Source organism: Oreochromis niloticus, linkage group LG8 (genome assembly GCF_001858045.2).
Source record: "Oreochromis niloticus isolate F11D_XX linkage group LG8, O_niloticus_UMD_NMBU, whole genome shotgun sequence".
NCBI lineage: Eukaryota > Metazoa > Chordata > Actinopteri > Cichliformes > Cichlidae > Oreochromis > Oreochromis niloticus.
In genome coordinates, this window is record NC_031973.2 from 2,710,706 (window position 1) to 2,728,167 (window position 17,462).

At 43.6% G+C, this 17,462-nt stretch overlaps 1 protein-coding gene across 6 annotated transcripts in view; it reads right to left on the reverse strand.

Moving 5' to 3' along the window:
- Window positions 1-17,462, reverse strand: part of ebf3a (EBF transcription factor 3a) — a 72,180-nt gene that overhangs the window by 12,403 nt on the left and 42,315 nt on the right. For all 6 annotated transcript variants that reach the window (XM_005471493.3, XM_025909768.1, XM_025909769.1 and 3 more), the window contains one exon: window positions 12,251-12,339. In XM_005471493.3, coding sequence (XP_005471550.1) covers window positions 12,251-12,339 — 89 coding nt within the window. The remainder of the gene's footprint in view (window positions 1-12,250; window positions 12,340-17,462) is intronic.

Below are 17,462 nucleotides of genomic sequence, written 5' to 3' on the forward strand. Positions count from 1 at the left end.
AGCTGGAGGGTGGGATGTCATCACAGAGGAGGAAACCAATTATTCTTTTAACTACACACACACACACACACACACACACACACACACACACACACACACACACAAACACACACGGACGAACTGATCCTGTCTTTAAGCTCCAGCAGCAGGAAATGAACTTTAATATCTGAAACATGATGAATAATTACACTGAGATGAAAAAGTCTGAATAAATAAGATCACAAAGGATCAAATCAAATCCTCCCTGTGATCACGACAGCCTCCATCCACACAGGCTAAAGAGTGGAGGCCGTCATTATAAATTAACCCTGAAAACACCCACCTAATAGTTTTTTCTGAATAAAACACAGGAGTTATTATTTTACAAAGACCTCTGTATGTACCTCTGAGTAAATGAAGTAAACAGCAGGTGGAGCTCACTGTTCATGCAGACAAAGAATGAAAACTGTCAAAGCTCCAAACTTTCTTTTGTCTGCATGACTGATGAGAAAAGCCAGAGCGACACCTGTGTGACCGGCCGGGCCTCCTTTCAGGTGAAGAACCTGTGACGCTGCGAGTTTTCTTTTCACCGAGATGAATTCATGAATGAATGTAAAAACTGTAAAACATGACACTGAGCTTGCTGCTGTATAAGAAAGAAAATAACGGTGTGGCTTTTTGCCGTTCATCAGCTGCTTTGGCAGTAAAGCTGACCGAGCTTTGAAGAAGCTTCAAACCCCCTGAAGCTCTGACACGTTGATTAAACTCGACTTACAAGCTGCTCCCAGACTCATCACAGAAACTAATCAGCGAGTCACGGCCACGAACGAGCAGACTGACATGCATCGACAGTGTTGGTGATTGACCTGTGTGTATAGATTAGATTGAGATGGACCCCCAGCTGACCTGTGCCATGTGGTCACACAGAAGAAACTCTGGCAATCAGCTGGTCATTTCCTTAAAGTGAAATGCAATGGATGAGCAACCGCAGATTTTTCCGGGCTGTGGATCCACATCATGCCACACACAGTTGATGATGTCAGAGATTTCTCAGAAGCTTCAGTGTCACAGGATTCATGTAAACCATCAATCACTCAAGGCTTCACTTTGACTTCTGCCATCATTTGCAGGGTTCACTCAGTATTTTGCAGTTGGATCCCTTAAGTCTACAAACCGGATTCACGGCTTCTGCAAACTGAGCCGTGGATCTGTTCCCTAAAAACAAACACGTGTCTCTGTGATTACTGCAGCCACAACACAAACTAACCCCAAAAACTGATGAGTAGGAAAACAGAGAAAAGCAAAACTCTTTGAGTTCCATTGGTTCAAAGCGCTCTCACACACTGGACTTCCACACAGAAGGCTTTTACAGAAACTCCACGAGCTCCACGTTTAACACAAAATAGGAAAGTCACAAAAAGATTTTTCAGCCTGAAAGTGCAGAGAGCCCCGACCTCTGCAGACACTAAATAATAACAGCAGCATATTTCAGCGACAAACCAGTGATGTTAGCAGCGCACAGTGATGTTGGTCACAACCCTAAGAAGCAGCTGAAGCTGAGTGGGGCTCATTCAGGGAGGTTTCCCACTGAGACGGGGTTTCTGAAAGCTTAACCAAACATCTGAATCCATCTCCTGATCCACATCCAAGAATTAATTGGCTCCTTAGGGCAGCGGTCCCCAACCTTCTCTGCGCTACAGACCAGTTTAAGTCGGACAATATTTTCACCGGCCGGCCTTTAAGGTGTCGTGGATAAATACAACAAAATAAAACAATACTGGTACCAAAAAACCCCAAGATTGAATAAAGACCCATTTAAAAATATATGGAGGGATGCGTGAAATTTAAATTACCGAGATTGTGCCTATTGGGGGACAGAAAGCGAGGTGCCACAGTTAGACAAAGCAGGCTTCAGAGTGCTAAACACTGAGCTTGTGACCTGTGTTCGTCTTATTTCTGTCACCAGAAAGAGCCTCGGACTCCAACCCTGAAAATGTGGAAGGAGAAAATGACTGAAAATGTCGCAAGCGGGAAAATGCTGGGAAGATTGAGCAGCAAGACAGAGACTCTAACAGAACAAAGGGGCACCTTTTGTTTTTATGGGTCTACAGCATGATGACAATGTGAGATACAGTCTGAATCAAGAATTAAGGGTCTTGTGTGTGGAACTGTTTATTTATAATTACTCACCCCCGCCTCTTTTTTTTTCTTTTCCCTCACTGAGTGTGGTTTTTGTTGTTTTGTGTTGATATGTTATGTTTGTTTAAATGTTCAAAAATAATAAAAACTTTAATTACAAAAAAATGAATAAAGACCCAGGGAAACCGAGTTAACGACAAAAAACAATAAAAAATTAAAGCTGCAAGCAGCGTTATGAGGGCCCTCATAAAGCTGCAAGCAGCGTTATGAGGGCCCTCACACCCCCGGCGCGTCGAGCCACGCTCAACACCTAAAACCAGCACGTCCGATCTGATGTCACATTGATGGAATTCATGCATTCTTACCACCAGCTAGCGTTTCATCTCATTCGATCATGATTATAGTGTTCCCACTAGGTGGCGCTCTAACCATTACTGACAAATGGCATAACAAACATTTCCGAGCTCGAGTCTCATCATACCTGCGACCTTTGGGAGAGATTGGACATTGTGTTTTTGAGTGACAGCAGATTACTGCTTTTTGGCGATTGATTGAAACTCCACATGCCGCCATGACCACCCCGTTTCCCTGAACGTAAAAAGCTTCGCAATTTAACATCACAAAGGTCTATAGATTCCACGCACTGGAGATTGTGTAAATCTGATGAAATCCCTTGGAGGAGTTCGCCAAAGAACGGTGCCTGAAAAGAGGGGAAAATGTTGCCAAAATTACACATTAATTTTAAAATGGCTGACTTCCTGTTGGATTTGGGATATTGCTCCAAGAGACTTTTTTGTACATCTTGATATCGTCCATAAGGTTACTAGGTTTAAGACTCATAGATGAAACACAGAACAGGGGCTGATGTTTTGAAATTTTGTAGGGGGCGCTGTGGAGCCATGTTGCATTATTCGATGAAAATGATCACTTAACGAGAAAGCCCTCATCCGATTGGAGGTGTGGGCCAAATTTCAAGACTTCTTAAACTTTCCAAGCACCTCAAAATCCACTTCATCTTTCATGGTGAACTGCGTTGCCACCAGGGTGCGCTGTTCAGTTTAAAGTCACAATTTTCTGACTGAAGCATCACGAGGGACTGATGTTAATATTCACCGCTTTTGAGGTGGCCACGATGAACCAATGAAAATCAGTACAACAAAGTGAAAGACATGACATTTCCTGTTGCCACTAGGTGGCGCTCTCCATATTCCTGACAATGGGCATATCAATCTGTTCAGGGCGGGTCTGACATCATTCCTGTAAAGTCTGGTTCTGATCAGACTGGATTTCATTGAGTTATACTAGTTTGTTTCTTCATGGCGAGACATCAATGTTCGCCATGCTGCAGGGGTCACACCCTCTCGCGAAAAGTCATAGTTTTCACTGTAACCCAAGACCAACTGCTTAAGGCTTTCCTGGAGAAATTTGAGGCTGCAGATGTCACCCATCACAATACTGTACCCTAAAGTGTAAAACATGACATTTCCTGTTGCCACTAGGTGGCGCTGTCCTTATTTTCAAATATGGCAGTTGAAATATGTTCAGTGGTGGAGCCTTATCATATGTGTGCTCTTTGGTCCAGGTTGGACCATGTATGACAGAATGACAGGCAATAAGATTTTCATGGCGAGTCATCGAAATTCGCCATGGCGCCACGGCCTCACCGTACCGCGAAAACTCAAAAGCTCCGCAATTTAACATGGCCCAGGTGTGTAGTCAACACTGACCAAATATGAAGCTTATTCGACCAAATCCCAAGGAGGAGGTCGAAAAAGTTCGAGGCATGGAAATGGCAAAATTAGAGCCAAAATGTCACCTTCACCTCTAAATTGCGGACTTCCTGTTGGGTTTGCGTCAATGGGCCCACTGACTTTTTTGTTCGTCTTGGCATGATACACATGTGTGCCAGATTTCATACATGTAGCTCAAACGATGTGTTCGTAGGGCTGCATTTAACAAGGCATAGGTAGCGCTACAGAGCCATTTCCCAGTGCTCATATGTAAAACCATTAAAATACAAAATTTTTCACCAGACCTGGCATGTGTGCAAAATTTCAAGAGATTTTGAGCATTTTAAAGCCCTCAAAAAGGCCCTTGTTTTGCCTGAAAAATAATAAGAAGAAGAAACGGAGCAGATACAATAGGGCCTTCGCACTCTCAGTGCTCGGGCCCTAAAAATAACGCTAAAAACCAATACACCAATACACTTTAACCAACAAATGGTACTGAAAACAAATTCATCCTAAACAATTTCAACATCTGAAACATACCCCGGTGGAGTCAGACTCTTTCTTGGTGGATGGTGGACAGGATCAGCTCTCAGGATAATGGTGGTCAGTCTATTGTGACGAAGGTGAGGGTGAAGGTGTAGCTGTTAGTTTACTGATTGATCTACCCTCAGCTATGACCACAACCACAAGGAGCAGAAATGAGCTCCGCTGGAACCCCTAGAGATGAGTAAGGAGCTCATTCATCAGAGGCTCAGGGTGGAGCCACCAGTGGTTTGACATCTGGCCACATACAGCTGGGAGGGTCAGACCCAGGACACACTGGCTGTGTCCCCACCAGAACAGTTGGTGGCAGAAGGAGATCTGGCCATCTCTGTTGGCCTGCTGCCACTGAGACTTGGACCACAGATAAGTACCATTAAGCAGATGTTGATGTGTTAGAGTTCTCTACTCCAACCAACTCCATCAAAAGGAAAACTGAAGGCTGTCACTGAGCGTGGGCAGATTAACCACAGTCTGACCCCAGAAATCGAGTCTTTAGTACCAACATCGAGGGCTAAGTGCACACCCCCACAAACTGAACATCTGCAGGGATTCTTCTCCCACATCTGGATGAAAATATCCCAAAAACTGACATTTAGATTTCACATGAAAACAGCTCAGAGTTTATTATGCAGGACAGAAACAGAAACAAGACGACAGAGGAGTTAGTTTTTACAAATCAGATAAGAGAAAGGCTGAAAAGTGTGTGTGTGTGTGTGTGTGCCAATCTCCTTTCTTGCCACATGGCTGCACTCGCTGATTACCTGATTTGACTGTTTCAACCTCGCTGTTTGCCAATGGGCTTTACACACACACAGTAAAGAACATTAAATTCTACAAACACACACACACATACAAGTGAGTGTATATATGTGTGTGTGTGACAGACAGCTAATGATGATGAATGCAGGGTCACTTGATCACCATGGAAACAGCTTTAACGCTGACGTTGGTGTGAACTGTCCTCAGTAATCCGGACTAACAGAGTAATCTCTGCTTTAAACTGTGTGTTTCCTGTGTGTGTGGCTTGTGCACATGCCTGTCACTGGGTTTGTGTGTTTCTGACCTCATCGTGTTTCGTGGCGTCTCGTGCCGGGATGACTGATGGGGGCTGCCACACATACCAACACTTTAAAGTTTAGTCTTTGGTGTTGCCATGGCACCAAACCCAAACACGTCTGATTGGTGGGTTTGAATGTCCGTCTGAAGGGTCAGAAGCAAGTGTCACTCTCAGAGAGTGTCTCTGTACTTTCTCACCTGCTGCATCATGTGATGACCATGACTGTCACCAGCTCACGTGTTTGACGAGGACACGGAGGAAGTAGCTTTGGTTTCAGAAACTGACTGAATGGGACAGCAGCTTCTCTCAGCCTGCCATCTTTAGCCTGACCTCCTACTGCTTCAAAGCTCAACAGGAAACTTCCTTGGAGCTGTTCACGTACCTGTGAGGACACTTTGAACAGGGGTATCAAACAAACCTACAGTACAATCAACCAATCACAGGCTTCAGTCAGACTATCAGCAAACTTCTCTTTCATTCAGCGCCAAAGCACAGCAGCGGTCGCCTCCAGGTGCTTTATATTGTAGGGTAAAGACTCTACGATCATACAGAGAAACCCAACAATCATATGACCCCCTATGAGCAAGCACTTGGTGACAGCGGGAAGGAAGAAACCTCCAGCAGAATACAACTGCATGTTTGACCACACATTAGATTTCTGTTCTTCATACTTCATTACTAGTTTAGTATTGAATGTCCTTCAGCTGAGCGTGTGGAGGCTTCAGCGCCCACAGAGACAGCAACAGTGGATCTGCTGCTGATCGTGACAGCATCCATGGAATAAGAGCCAATGTGAGTGTTGGGTCGCGGGCCCTTTTTATAACTGCTTTTAAATCATTGTAACTTTGTCACAGGTATTCAGTTTAATTCAATTTTATTTATATAGCGCCAAATCACAACAGCAGTCGCCTCAAGGCGCTTTATATTGTACAGTAGATACAGAGAAAAACCCAACAATCATATGACACCCTATGAGCAAGGACTTTGGCGACAGTGGGAAGGAAAAACTCCCTTTTAACAGGAAGAAACCTCTGGCAGAACCAGGCTCAGGGAGGGGCGGGGCCATCTGCTGCGACCGGTTGGGGTGAGAGAAGGAAGACAGGATGAAAGACATGCTGTGGAAGAGAGACAGAGATTAATAACAGATATGATTCGATGCAGAGAGGTCTGTTAACACATAGTGAGTGAGAAAGGTGACTGGAAAGGAAAAACTCAATGCATCATGGGAATCCCCGGCAGCCTACGTCTATTGCAGCATAACTAAGGGAGGATTCAGGGTCACCTGGTCCAGCCCTAACTATATGCTTTAGCAAAAAGGAAAGTTTGAAGCCTAATCTTGAAAGTAGAGATAGTGTCTGTCTCCTGAATCCAAACTGGAAGCTGGTTCCACAGAAGAGGGGCCTGAAAACTGAAGGCTCTGCCTCCCATTCTACTTTTAAATACTCTAGGAACAACAAGTAGGCGTGCAGAGCGAGAGCGAAGTGCTCTAATAGGGTGATATGGTACTACAAGGTCATTAAGATAAGATGGGGGGTGATTATTTAAGACCTTGTATGTGAGGAGCAGGATTTTGAATTCTGGATTTAACAGGAAGCCAATGAAGGGAAGCCAATACAGGAGAAATCTGCTTTCTCTTTCTAGTCCCTGTCAGGACTCTTGCTGCAGCATTTTTGATTAACTGAAGGCTTTTCAGCGAGTTTTTAGGACATCCTGACAATAGTGAATTACAGTAGTCCAGCCTGGAAATAATAAATGCATGAACCAGTCTTTCACCATCACTCTGAGACAGGATATTTCTAATTTTAGAGATGTTGCGCAAATGGAAGAAAGCAGTCTTACATATTTGTTTAATATGTGCGTTGAAGGACATGTCCTGGTCAAAAATGACTCCAAGGTTCCTCACAGCATTACTGGAGGCCAAGGTAATGCCATCCAGAGTAAGAATCTGCTTAGATACCATATTTCTAAGATTTTCAGGGCCGAGTACAATAACCTCAGTTTGATCTGAATTAAGAAGCAGAAAGTTAGCAGCCATCCAGGTCTTTATGTCTTTAAGACATTCCTGCAGTTTAACTAATTGGTGTGTGTTACCTGGCTTCATGGACAGATAGAGCTGCGTGTCATCTGCATAGCAGTGAAAATTTATGCTATGTCTTCTAATGATGCTGCCTAAGGGAAGCATGTATAATGTAAACAGAATTGGTCCTAGCACTGAACCCTGTGGAACACCACAGTTGACCTTAGTGTGTGAAGAGGACTCTCCATTTACATGTACAAATTGGAGTCTATCTAATAGACTATTATAGACTATTGTAAGAATATTATGATCAACAGTATCGAACGCTGCACTGAGGTCTAGCAGGACAAGCACAGAGATGAGTCCACTGTCAGAGGCCATAAGAAGATCATTTGTAACCTTCACTAAAGCTGTTTCTGTGCTGTGATGAGCTCTGAAACCTGACTGAAACTCTTCAAATAAGCCATTCCTCTGCAGATGATCTGTTAGCTGTTTGACAACTACTCTTTCAAGGATGTTTGATATGAAAGGAAGGTTGGAGATTGGCCTATAATTAGCTAAGACTGCTGGGTCTAGAGATGGCTTTTTAAGTAAAGGTTTAACTACAGCCAGCTTGAAGGCCTGTGGTACATAGCCGATTATTAGAGATAGGTTGATCATATTTAAGATTGAAGCATTGATTTATGGCAGGACTTCTTTGAGCAGTTTTGTAGGAATGGGGTCTAAAAGACACGTTGATGGTTTGGAGGAAGTAATTATTGAAGTTAACTCAGAAAGATCAATTAGAGAAAAAGAGTCTAAATGAATATAAATGGTACTGAAAGTAGCTGTAGATAATATTACATCTTTGAGATGATTATTGGTAATTTTTTCACTAATGATTAAAATTTTATTTGTGAAGAAGTTCATGAAGTCATTACTAGTTAACGTTAAAGGGATTGTTGGCTCAGTAGAGCTCTGACTGTTTGTCAGCCTGGCTACAGTGCTGAAGAGAAACCTGGGGTTGTTCTTATTTTTTTCAATCAGTGACGAATAGTAAGATGTTCTGGCTTTGCGGAGGGCTTTCTTATAAAGCAGCAAACTATTTCTCCAGGCTAAATGATGATCCTCTAAATTTGTGACACGCCATTTCCTCTCCAGCTTACGAGTTATCTGCTTTAGGCTACGTGTTTGAGAATTATACCACGGAGTCAGGTACTTCGGATTTGAGGCCTTAGTTTTCACAGGAGCTACAGTATCCAGAGTCGTACGTAGTGAGGAGGTAAAATTATTAACAAGATAATCGACCTCTGTTGGAGTAGCGTTCAGATAGCTGCTCTGCTCTATGTTGGTACAGGGCATCGAAGATGATAACAGTGGGTGGATTATATTCTTAAACTTAGTTACAGCACTTTCAGAAAGACATCTATGTGATAAAGTCTACTCTCCACTGCTGTGTAATCAATTATTGTAAATGTAAATGTTATCAGGAAATGATCAGACAGCAGAGGGTTTTCAGGAAACACTGTTAAATGTTCAGTTTCTATGCCATATGTTAAAACAAGATCTAGAGTGTGATTAAAGTGGTGGGTGGGTTCTTTTACATTTTGAGAGAAGCCAATTGAGTCTAATAACAGATTAAATGCCATGTTGAGGCTGTCATTTTTAGCATCTACATGGATGTTAAAATCACCCACAATAATTATTTTATCTGAGCTGAGCACTAAATCAGATAAAAAGTCTCTGTGTAAGGCCCAGGTGGACGATAGATGATAACAAGTAAGACTGGTTTCTGAGTTTTACAGCTGGGTTGGACGAGGCTAAGCATCAGGCTTTCAAATGAATTAAAAGTCTGTCTTGGTCTCTGGTTGATTAATAGGCTGGTGTGAAAAATTGCTGCCACACCGCCCCTCGGCCTGTGCTTCGAGATTTCTGGTAGTTAGAATGACTCGGGGGTGTTGATTCATTTAAACTAACATAATCATCCGGCTGCAACCAGGTTTCTGTAAGGCAGAGTAAATCGATTTGTTGATCAATTATTAAGTCATGTACTAACAGAGACTTGGAGGAGAGAGACCTAATATTTAATAATCCACATTTCACTGTTTTACTCTTTGGTTCAGATGTGGATACTGTATTGTTCTTTCTTTGTGATTTTTTATGTTTAAGTTGTTTGTTTCTGGTTTTTGGTTTGTTTTTTGTTTGTTTGGGAGCTGACACAGTCTCAGTGGAGATGGGTTTTTTGGGGGGGTAGCAGGAGGAGAGAAGCTGCAGAGAGGTGTGTAAGACTGCAACTCTGCTTCCTGGTCCCAACTCTGGATAGTCATATTTTGGGGGATTTAATAAATTTGTCCATATTTCTAGAAATGAGAGCTGCTCCATCCAAAGTGGGATGGATGCCGTCTCTCCTAACAAGACCAGGTTTCCTCCAGAAGGTTTGCCAATTATCTATGAAGCCCACATCGTTTCTGGGACACCACTCAGACAGCCAGCAATTTAAGGAGAACATGCGGCTAAACATGTCACTCCTGGTCTGATTGGGGAGGGGAGGATGTGAGGAGTCCCACATTGTTTTGGCAAAGTTACACACTGATTCAATATTGATTTTAGTGACCTCCGATTGGCGTAACCGGGTGTCATTACTGCCGACGTGAATTATGATCTTACTGTATTTACGTTTACCCTTAGCCAGCAGTTTTAAATTTCCTTCAATGTCGCCTGCTCTGGCCCCTGGAAGACAATTGACTATGGTTGCCGGTGTCTCTAGCTTCACATGTCTGAGAACAGAATCACCAATTACCAGAGTTTGACCCCCGGCGGGTGTGTCGCCGAGTGGGGAAAAACGGTTAGACACATGAACAGGTTGGTGGTGTACCTGGGGCTTCTGTTTAGGCCTATGCTTCCTCCTCACCGTCACCCAGCCGCCCTCTTTCCCCAGCTGCTTGGGGTCTGCCGGGGAACAGCTAGCAGGGCCTACGCTATCTTCGGCTGCACCAGCTACAGGGGCCTGGCTAGCTACGGGTGAATGAAGGGTGCGAAGCCGAGTCTCCAATTCAGTAATCCTGGCCTCCAGAGCTGCAAATATGCTACATTTGTTACAGGTATCATTACTGCTAAAGGAGGCCGAGGAGTAACTAAACATCTGACACAATGAGCAGGAAAGTGCAGGAGGGACAGGTGAAGAAGCCATGCTGCTAGCTAGTTGGCTACGAGCTAAGCTAAGCTAGCAAAACAGTAAAGACAGTGAGTGAATACTTTGGCTATAAGTTAGGTAGTGAGTACACAGAAAGTGTGCTTCGGATGAAGCATGTGAAGATTATACTATGAAAAAAGAATGTATCTAACAGTTTTTAATTAAATTGCTAAGCAGATAAGCTACTCAGAAACACCACTGTGTTTGAGGAGGAACAGGAAGTGATACTCCACTGCAGAGAGAGCGAACACCAAGTGACAATTTGTGTGTCGAGGTAGCACCAAGCGTTCACAAGGCACCGCTGTTTGAACACACACAGGGAAATCAGCTCTGCCTTGGTGTTACCGTGTATGCTTCGCCAGAACATGGCTGTGCCCAGGTTTGTGACACAGGGGAACTATGTTTACCTGTGTGATGTCATGACTGCACAACCCGTCACACGTAAGCCTGGCTCAGTTGTCGCAGTCAGCCCCCCGAAACAGTCGGGATTATTTCCAGTTATTAGCTTTTCTGTCGTCGACAGTCGCTCGGCTGCACGCTGAGCACAAGGCAGCGTGGGTAATTGAATAAAACCATTACAGATGAATTATTAAAGATGTGGTGGGATGTGGTTTTCATTATGGAGCTAACAGCATGTCAGCTCACATCAGAGCAGCTGGAGGCTGAAAGCACACTGCAGAAATCCTCTTTCAACTACTGCAAGGTTGTTCATTAAACGAGGGGGTGAATAGTGTCAGATAATTTACATCAGCATCCCGCTTCTGATCCGGATCTGGAGGATCGGGATTAGGCCTGACATATATAAACATCTTATCCTGGTTCCTCTAAACTGGACAGCTAATCCAGGATCAAGACAGCCTCACAAGGACGATCACAAACCTGCTTTATGAGTTATTATTGAAACACACAAACGTACACACACAAACTGAACTGTTGACCTGAAGGAGCACAGCAGAGTTTTTAAATGTCCACCCTAAAGGGAAAACTCTGATTCTGTCTCTTTGCTTTGATTGTTTGACTCCATCTGGAAAAAAAGTCCCCAAATCTAAAATGGGTAAAAGCTGTGAAAGTGTGATCTTAAAAAGAAAGACTTTGGCCTCCACAGATTAGAAATGTGGGACAATTTTCAGAGTCTGATCGAAAAGCTGTGAACTGGAAACTAAACAACATCAACATCAACGTGAAAATTAACCCACAGAAGGGGAACGGGAAGGTTCCTTCTTCATTAGAGATCATTCACTGACCAGCTGAATTTACCGTCAGCCTTTTCTCTGGAGCATCACACGTGTGGTAACGCGGTGGCAAGCGGACATGCTCGATTTCCCATGTGAACCAAATTCAGCCAAACCAGGACAAATGTGAAACCTTTGAACAGATACTGGTGTCCAAACTACAGGTTAGATGAAAACTGTGTGCGCATACGTTAGGGGCTGCGAGTCGGTCTGAGTGGACACACAAACACAAGTTAAACAGCAGAATCGGTGGATGCAGCTGATGATTATCAGGACTCTGAGCAGCCAACCAGAACGCAGACTGATGGAAAAAACACAGCGACAATAATCACTTATTCTGTGTGTTTGTATAAAACGATTGTGTGTCTGAGCGCGTCCTACCTTCGGCAGTCTCTCCGGGTCTCCAGGGTGGCGGGGGATGACCTTCTGTAACCTCTGGAAGCCGTAATCGATGGTAGGCTCATTTAACGCTGAGGAGGGAGCAGGTCTTTAGATTAGACACCTCACAACATTTATATCATCATATTTGTTTACTAGTTAAACTTTTTAAAGTGTTCAAGTCCAAAAACGTGCAACACTGTCAGCCGCTCAGACTGCCGTGGATGAGACGTGGGACACTCGTCTCGCATTACTCACAGATTACATGTGAGCATCTTCGATTATTTCTGGATTAAACATGTAAGTCGTGCACAAAGAGAACAAAGGAAAAAATAAATGTGAATGAAAATACTCCAGAAAGTTAACGGGCCGATTGGATTAGAACGTCTCTGTGAACAGGTGTATTGAGGAAGGAAACACACGGAGGCGTCATTGTCACGCTGACGGAAAACCACACACTTCAGTTTGAACTGATAATTTATGCTGCTCTTTGTCAGGTGTAATAACTGCAGCCATGCACATCGCGGCGAATGTGCGACCCTCAGACACGCCGAATCCATCAGACTTGTTCATTTTTTGTTTTCCCCTCCCCTCCTCTCTCCTCTAACATCATTTACAGTTTAAACTGGTTGGGAGGTGATAAATCAGAGCGTCAGTGAACGCAGCCGAGCACAGCGAGGACTCCAAGTGTGTGTGTGTGTGTGTGAAGTGCATGAATCATAATCCCGTCTTGGTTCAGCTGCATTTAACAAGCTTTAGACCGACTCTCCTTTACATCAAACTGTGTGTGTGTTCAGTCCTTGAAGGCTCACAGGGCGTGACAGGCAGCAGTTATAAGAGTATGTTAGCTCTCCAGATGTCTGTGTTATCTGTAGTTGTGCGAGTGGCTGTGACCTTGTGTTGTTGACTGTTACACACTTTACTGTCACCTGTGTTTCTTCCACCTGCAGTCGGTCCGATTCCTCCTGGATCAAACCTGAATGCATCCTCACTGCGTCTTTAAGGACACGTGTCCACATGTAATTTCAAACACTTCTGATCCTGCAGTGCACACACCCAGCAGAGCCGTAACACCTAATCGTCAGGTAAAAGATGTCAGATGTTACCAAGATGAGAAGAAGAGGCCACCTGAACCTGGCAGCATTTTCCTCTTTAGCTGGCGGATCAGTGACTGTTCAGGCGGCCATGTTTGGACGCATGTGCAGCTGTGCTGCGGGGCTGGTGGTGATCTCAGACTGTGTGGCTGTTTTTAATGACCTGTTATTGCGTGTTTGTGTTGACGTGACTGTACATGTTTTATTCTTATGTGTTGTACTCCATTCGTATGAGGCTTTTACCTCGACAACTATAGGTCACATGACCATGACTCCACATTCAGCCCAGAGTCCCTGAGACACCTGAGCTGCTAAAAACTCTGATGTCATTCTGCAAACTGAGCTAAGACGAATGAACGATGCTCTTGATTCATGTTTTCTGTCTTTATTCATATCTTCAAGTTTCACTGCAGTTTAATAAACTCTGGAACACCTGAACAAACCAGCTGTCATTAAAGTCTTTATCTGATTGGCTAATTGTCTGAGATGAAGCGCTCTAATCAGGCACACCGGCAGACAGTGAAACCATCCAATCAATAAGCTGTGATGGTGCGTCCCCGTGGTAACTGGCACAGACTGCTCCTGCTGAACTCCCAGCATGCTGTTTAACAGATCTGCTGTTTATATTGGCTGCTAATAAAGATTTGATGGCTTTGAATTGATCGGACACGACACCAAGCATGGATCTGTCGGCCCTCAGCCATCTGAGGAGACGCTTCAGCTCCGCCTTCAGCGCTGAGTGAGTCGTCAGTGATCGGTGCGCAGGCCGGCAGTGTTTTATGTTCCCGTCAGGTGTGTACACCTGTCAAACATCAGCACAGCTTCATTTGGAACCCACTTTGATTTTGGTGCTTCTGTCTGCCTGACAGAGTTCATTTATTTGGATGACGAGACGTTCGTCTCAATGATAAACTAAACCTAAAGATTTTGGCACTGTTGCGGCTCAGCTGCGCAAATGACGTATTTTACTGTGAAAGAACAGTCCTGATTTATTTTGTATGTATTTGTTGACTTTATTAAGTGAGCTTTACTGTCAGACAGTTCAGGCTGCAGCGTCTGCAGAACAGGACGTCGATAAAGATTAGACGAGAAGCTCGGAGCGATCTACACGTGTAGACCGAGGCGCTGCGATTCTCTCACACTCATGTCTGACCAGCAGGGTTAGCTCTGTGTGTGTGTGTGTGCATGTATGTGTGTGTGTGTGTGTGTGTGTGTGCATGTATGTGTGTGTGTGTGTGTGTGTGCATGTATGTGTGTGTGTGTGTGTGTGTGTGTGTGTGTGTGTGTGTGTGTGTGTGTTAGACACCTCTGTGAGGACAGAAAATTGGCATGCTACTATACTTGTGGGGTCCAACAGTCACTTATAGGGACAAAATACCTGTTTGAAGACATTATTGAGGCTCAAAATGTGGTTTTAGTGTCAGGGTTACAGTGTGTAACGTGTGTGTGTGTGAATGTGTCAGTGTGTGTTTTTGTGTCACTGTGTGTGTGTGTGTTAGTGTGTATGTGAGTGTGTTGAGGAAGTGAAAATCTGAAGGCGGATCAGACAGGAGGTGTTGGAGCGATCAATACTTTGAGATCGATACTCATGGAAATTTCATGACTGCTGAAGCCGTGTGCCTGCCTGAGCGCACACATTACCACAGAGAGAAACCATAACGAGCAGAGTGGTGTCGTTTATGTGCATCGGCGGGGTTTCCACCGTTGATCTGCTCTACTTCACATGTACTTCACATGTACATCCAGCTGTACGTGTGAAAGATAAGCTGTACGTCTATATTTGTGTGTCATCGTTTGAAATGATTTCACCCACTGAGGAAGGGTTATGGTTAGGTAATTCTCCAATATTAATGCACTCATTCCTTTAGTAAATACTCACATTATTCACGACATTCCTTTAAAAGCTCAAGGATTAGCTGCTTGCTTTTCTCACTACCATCTTATGTATTTATAATTTATTTATAATTTAAATACTGAAAATGTATTTTTTTATAAATTAATTTTAATTATGAATACAGGAAACTAGGCCAAAGTTCAGTAGCTCCAACTGAAAGGTTTGACCCATGTACACTGTGACATACATGAAAACTCTAATCTGATCTAATTTTATGGAAAAACTTCAGTCTGAGAAATATTGAATTTAAATTAAATTTATTCAAGTTAAGTATGATATTAGATCTTCTGCCAGCACTTCTCATTTATGTGTTGATCTGACTGATGCAGAAAAACTTGACTGAGACCTGCTACCTGAAGAGGAGGTCTGTATTATTCGACATCACTTCCTGTTTTCTTTCCCCCAGTGCAAAGCATGATGGGAGCAGCCGGTGTAGGGTGGAGGTGATGGATCCCTCTGATCTGCTGAGGTGTGAAAGCAGCTGCTGTGTGAACATGGAGGTCATGTGACTGATGACATCACAGACATGCATAAGTGGGTGTTAGTGTGAGGTCATTAACGTAAAGGTCCAGAGATGTTTCGGGTTAATGGGATTTGCAGCGTGAACAGAGACAAAAGAAACATAAGGAGGAAGGAGGAGAGGAGGATATAAGGACACATGGAGAGAAGAAATGTTCTCCAGTCTGATAACAAATAGAGAAAGATTAATAAAGCTGGAGCAGTATTAATGACAGCTGTCAGACAGATGTTACCTGCACCTGCAGCGGTTCAGATGTTTGACCATCAGAATTTATTTAAAACTGATCTTATTACTGACTCATCTGAGTGCTGTCTGAAGTCAGAGTTGTTTTGTGGTTAGACTCTGATGGCCCATCTTGGTGGAACACAACCCGAGCTCTGAAAGGGATTAGAGTAGGAAATGTAGGCCATCAGTGGCCCTGAGCCTAACAGAGGCCTGCGAAGACACAGGAAAGACAAGACCCTAAACAACTAAATCCCACGTGTTGTCATAGAATTTTCCGATTGGTCAACATGGTACATTTTTTCGCCAATAGGAATTAGTTGGCCTTTTTTTTCATTTTCTTTTATTTGCGTTGCCAAATATTCATTATAAAGCATTGTATATACATTCTTTTATTATAACTCTGGTTTTAGTGGCCTATCAATCGAATTTTAAAACTGGTATACATATTGAAGTCCGAACTTTAACACAAGATGAAATGGCGACCCAGTGAGGCTGCATCTTGTTGCTATGCCAGATTAAATCGGTCATGTGATTTGGAGGTGCCGCGCATTCGTCAGCCCCAGAGTTAATAATAACACTCACCTTCATTCTATTACCAGGGGTTAACAATCAACCACCTGTGCTGAAATCGGAAACACAGGTGTGCTCACGCACAATCTGAGGCGTCGGTTGCTACTGACAACAAGAAACAAAGCCAGTCTGCGCTATGGGTTGGACCAATTTTTAACGGGGAGGGGCTAACACTATGCAGTATATTCAGTTTTAGAATTTATATTCACTGTTCATTGTAGCTACGCTCAAAGTGTTAATACTAGCTTATTTTAATAAACAACAAGTGATGGAAAGTGATTATTTTAGGGATTCCCAGTAGATGCAAAACATGAGAAAATGAACTTGGACTGTATTCATTTTGGATGTGTTTCTGTAGCGCTGCGAGCTTAAGAGAAAGAAGCTTCGGAGGGTTAAATGTGATAGTTTTCGCTAGAATCCTGCGGTTGATTTGGTCATATGGGATCAGCTTCACAGCCTCGAAATTAAGCATGCTTAAAATAATTAATTAACATGTATGAATGAATGATCGAGCCTCAATAAATGGGCTGAGAGATTAGACTGGGAATTTGAGCTTGTTAACACAGACTGGCCGTAAGAAGTAAGTATGAGCTGATCTGAAATATATGGAGCCTGGATTTAGCACCAATAGGACAAAAAACCAAGATGGCGCCGGTGTGTGTGCCTCTCCGTCTGTCACTGCCAGTGTTATGTTTGTTTGTATTGATTTTATTGACTATTGTAATAAATGCCAACTCTCTCTTGGTGTATGATCGCCAAACTCTACTGGATCTCCAACCTTCTGCCAAAGACTTTGCCCTGTGTGATAAAACTTTGCCCCCGCTACTATCGGAGATCCCAGCTCAACTGTGCCGTGTCCCAGCTCCACCATTCCAGCATAAGTGCCGTCGCCGGGGTCGTCGGGGTTGCTGC